Source organism: Aphanomyces astaci (assembly GCF_000520075.1).
Source record: "Aphanomyces astaci strain APO3 unplaced genomic scaffold supercont1.68, whole genome shotgun sequence".
Classification (NCBI taxonomy): Eukaryota; Oomycota; class Saprolegniomycetes; order Saprolegniales; family Verrucalvaceae; genus Aphanomyces; species Aphanomyces astaci.
Genome location: NW_009798331.1, coordinates 343417 through 347932, shown reverse-complemented (window position 1 = coordinate 347932; position 4516 = coordinate 343417). Strand labels below are relative to the sequence as shown.

The following is a 4516-nucleotide window of genomic DNA, read 5'->3' as shown; positions in this document are numbered from 1 at the left end:
ATGTCCTGAACGAAATCTACAGCCGTTGGAACAAGTTACTGTACTTCAACTACAAGCTCGTGAGCCGTAACATCGATGACTACTGTGCTGCAATCGCCCGCAAGGGCTCACCATCACAGAACGTGTTTGGATTCATTGATGGAACCAAAGTCCAAGTTTGCCGGATTTCAGCGACCATGGACGGAAACAACATGCAGAAGGAAGTGTACAGTGGCCACAAACGCGTGTACTGTCTGAACTATCAAGCCGTCACTGCACCGGACGGGATTTGTGTTCACTTCTTTGGGCCGGCCGAAGGAAGACGCCACGACACCACGATGCTACGGTACAGTGGCTTGTTGGATTACCTCGAGGCGCACTCTGGTTTGTTTTGGCGCAAGTGTATTTATGGCGACCCCGCGTATGGCGTGTCCAAGTTTTTGCTTTCTGGTTACAAGGGCAACGGATTGAGCAACGCTCAAAGGGACTTCAACAAGTGGATGAGTCGTGTGCGCCAATCAGTGGAGTGGAACTTCAAGGTTATGAAGACACTTTGGGCGTTTATTACGTTCAAAGGGTTGTCGAAGATACGTTTATCCCTAGTGGCCAAAGTCGTGTGTGTGGCCATGCTATTGACAAATTGTCATTGTTGCTACTTTGGAGGAAATCAAATCAGCAAATTCTTCAAGTTGGATCCACCAAGCTTGGAGTCATATTTGGACACCTTAGACATAATTGACGTTTAATCCAAACAATTATTCTTATGCAAGTGTAATTACTTAGATTTATTCATCGATGTAATCATGTTCATCATCATCTCAAGATGCATGCGTAATTGAGTTGCCTGACTTTCTCGGTCACATCGAAGTTGCTCTGCCTGTAACTCTCGTTCTATACGTCGCTCTTCATATTCGCGGGATCGCACAGCTTCACGCTCTTCTTGGTCTTTTTCGTACTGGTACTTACGAAACTCCAGGTCAGCGTTGTTATCGTCATGCATCATCTTCATCATCTTGGCTAAAGTGCCTCCGTTGTTGCCGCCGCCGGCATCACCGTCGACTTGGTCGATCTTCTTGCGTTTGCCCAATGACTGCATCGCTTCTTCACGAATTGTTGCCCCCATCGTCTCGACTCGCTCCGCCTCACGCATAACATCTTCCAGGCGCAACTTGTCACGCTTCTTCCAGTCGTCGTAAACGGAAGACAACTCGTCCAGCAGTTGTGACTTCTCACTGTAGTCTTCGGCGACGCCTGATGCTCTCATGGACTCATCGTCGCGAACCCGGTGGCCCTCAAGGAGCAAGGTGAAGCGGCTTTGGGTCCTCTTGGCGTCAAAACCGGGCCGCGAGAACTCTTCTTGTGAAGCAACGGCCTCCGCCACAGCTGCCCAGCCCACCATCACAAGACCTCGTTTTGCCATGAATGGCAGGCGAGCGTTCACCTCACGCAGAATCGAGGATTGTTGCTCTTTTTTGCGCGGCAGACAAATTACCCTGATCCAGATCGACGTCTCCACATTCCACAACAGACGAGCTGCGCGCAACGCCACGTTTCACGACTGCACCCACGACGTCTTCAGCAGTGCTCATACCCTGCACAATTCCCGATGCTGACACGATATTGTCCCCACGCGCCATCGAGTCCCCAATAACACTTGACATGGCCTCCCAGTGTTGGTAGGGCTTGTCCTTGAATCGCGACAACTTTGACTTGGGTCGCCCGGCGTCCAATTCACCCCACTTGTCGTCCGAGAAGCCATCACCAAACCCCGACAAGTTGAGAAGGAACGCGTAGTCCGCGAAATCGCATTTCATGCGTCGCCACTTCGACTGCAGTTGTCCCGTGGAATCAAATCCAAATGGCTGGAGTGCTTCCAACACACACTGCCACCCTGGCTCGCGTAGATTCTTCCCACCGGCCGCCACGTGCTTAGGTTTCGTCGCCTGCTGCTGGAATGCGCTACTCAGTCGGAGCTCCGAGTCGACAGTCCAAACGGCAATGGCCTTGTCGTGCATGTTGGTGGTTGTCAAGCAAATGGAGGGAGTGGATTTGACCTGCCTCATATTATATTTCACTTTCCTGTATTATTAGTCAAGATACATCGATTTGTAGGGTGCATATTTGATGTGATTCCGAATCTTGTTCGGTCAGCGCAACTTGATAATATTCGTTTTTCCATCAGAGTTGAAATCAAGTAGAATCAAAGTCTACTAGAGTCAAATTTTATGCGTCAGAATCAATTTTCACCGAACACGCCCTTAGCAAGTGCGAAATCTTGACTTTCCAGACTTAAACTTCGATTCGAACTTCGAAGCTTGCAGACTTTGTTCGGAAACAGGTCTGAAAAGTGAGGAAGTCATCACACTTTTGGCCTCGAAGTCCGCGGACATCTGACTACTTTCCGAGCCAATCAAATTGCTCTATTGAGGTTTTCTTGCGAAATCTCCACTCACACCAACATGCTCCGACTCGCTTCAGCCGACGCATAGGTAGTTAAGACTTTGTAGTGTTAGGATAGTGCACAAGCGCGGGTATGTACAGTGATGCAGGACGCTAGTCTGACTTTGTAGCTCAGGGCAGGGCATCGCAGTATACTCCCCGCCGCCGCGCACCAAGCCTCCGATGATTGCCGCCTGATCACCCTATGCCAAGGCATGGACGACGGGCGGCGAGCTCGGTCCTGACTACGTAAACCTATCTTTGGTCGCCACGATACTTGACGGCCAAACAGAGGGAGAATCTTGACTCACAAGATCCTCAAACTTCGAAAGCAGCGGGCATTAGGACCGCTGAGCTAGTCCGAGTCCCTACAATCCAAAGCGTTCGATGACTATCGTTTCATAACGTCGCACATGATACACAAATCCACATACTATACGCCCTTATGTGTCTCTCGTTGAATTGTGCGCAATGAAGTCATACCGGTAGGCTCAGACTAAGAACAGGAGAAGGAATAATGGATGGTGTTGGCTTGGTGTGTCGGGATTTACTTTTCAGACTTGCTAAATCTGAATTCTTTAAACTTCCAACTTCAGACATGGATAAAATCGAACCAAGTACAAAGTATGTAAACTACTCACATTTCGCACTTGCTAAAAGTAAAAAATCTATGGCATCCAGACTCACCACCCAAAATCATTCCTGGATCTTGAAACCCAAGAATTTCCTGCAATATCGAAAAATGTTTTTATTCAATATTCCAATATCCCATAATATTGGTGGGTGGCATCCAGACGGACCTTAGAAATTGCCAAAATATCGAAGATTTTGGCCTTTTTTTACAACCAGAGTCACCATTAGCCAATCTTTTTTTTGCAGAAAACGAGGTAAAAAGCACTTCGAAGTAGGAAAGTGTACTGTAAGCTTACTTCGAACCACTTTTTCATTTGCTAAAAGTATGTACTTGGGACAGACCCTTAGTAAATCAACACTAACGTTATAACATACAGTAATCTCTCCCGCGCCGCATCGACGATGTCTACGGTGCGGGCAAAGCGATGCAGTAACGTCGTCGTGATGAAGTCGACGCGGGCTCAAAATCTATTATCTATCACCATCAAAATCTATTATCTATCACCTGTAATAACGTAGAAAAACAATTTAAAGCACATGACTCAATTTACTGTTCCGAAAATTGATTTTACGACTTGCTAAATCGGTAACTTTACTAGTATAACGTAAACGTTAATAATAACGTTAGCATAAATTCACAATAGTTGGGGATTACGAAAGTAATAGCCGGATAATCCATAGGACTGCGAAACAAATAGTTTCGTCTGAGTTTCGTAACCCCAACCAATCCAGATTTACAGTACTTGATATTTGTATACCTATCGAGTAATCGACAGATTGGCTGGGATTACGAAACTTCTACGAAAGTGGTTATCCGTAGCAAATACCGCATAACTTACAAGGAGTTTTTGTTTGATGGGCCGGAAACGTCAGGCTGACGAGAGCGAGGCCGAGGCAGGCGACGACGTCATACGCCTTCGTCTACTGGAGGGTACAAGGCAGCATTACAACACCATGGTCTCGCACTTCAAGCGATGGCTGCAAGCCAATAACCCGGTGCATGTTGTGGGCGAAACCATAATGTTACCTCTTCCAGAGAATGTGTGCAAGATGTACCTCTCCTACGTGTCCGTGAAACGCGACAAGCAAGGTAACGAGCTGTTGCCAAGAACGTACAACACAGCATCGACAGTCAACGGGTACAAGAGTGCGATCAAGTTCTTGTACAAGGAGTCCAGCATGGAAGTATCGTCCGAAGTGGACTCAACACTTTCAGGTACATTTGTTTCTAAACTATTTTAATACTACGCAGTATTTTTTATTAGCATTTTCGGATGGGTACAAGCGACATGTGGCCCAGATGAAGCAGAACGGGACTATGTCAATCAATGAAGGCAAACGTCCTGTATCATTTTCAGGTATACTACTACGTAGTAGTGTTTATGAGTTGTGGCCAAATTTAATATATACATAGGGTTCGTGTTTTTGGCCGCGAAAGCATTGGGGAATGTATCGGATCACAACC

General features: G+C 46.9%; 3 protein-coding genes across 3 annotated transcripts; 2 read left to right on the top strand and 1 right to left on the bottom strand.

The window, feature by feature from the left end:
• Positions 1-176: 176 nt before the first annotated feature.
• On the top strand, positions 177-725 carry H257_15303 (hypothetical protein; the record flags this gene model as incomplete). The annotated part of the gene is made up of 1 exon (XM_009843345.1): positions 177-725. One exon carries the CDS (start codon positions 177-179, stop codon positions 723-725), a length of 549 nt encoding a protein of 182 aa, XP_009841647.1.
• Positions 726-797: 72 nt separating this feature from the next.
• H257_15302 (hypothetical protein) lies at positions 798-1994 on the bottom strand (the record flags this gene model as incomplete). The annotated part of the gene is made up of 3 exons (XM_009843344.1): positions 798-823; positions 877-1362; positions 1472-1994. 3 exons carry the CDS (start codon positions 1992-1994, stop codon positions 798-800), a joined length of 1035 nt encoding a protein of 344 aa, XP_009841646.1.
• A 1907-nt stretch (positions 1995-3901) lies between these two features.
• On the top strand, positions 3902-4497 carry H257_15301 (hypothetical protein). The gene is made up of 2 exons (XM_009843343.1): positions 3902-4409; positions 4466-4497. Exon 1 carries the CDS (start codon positions 3907-3909, stop codon positions 4291-4293), a length of 387 nt encoding a protein of 128 aa, XP_009841645.1. The 5' UTR covers positions 3902-3906; the 3' UTR covers positions 4294-4409; positions 4466-4497.
• Positions 4498-4516: the final 19 nt, after the last annotated feature.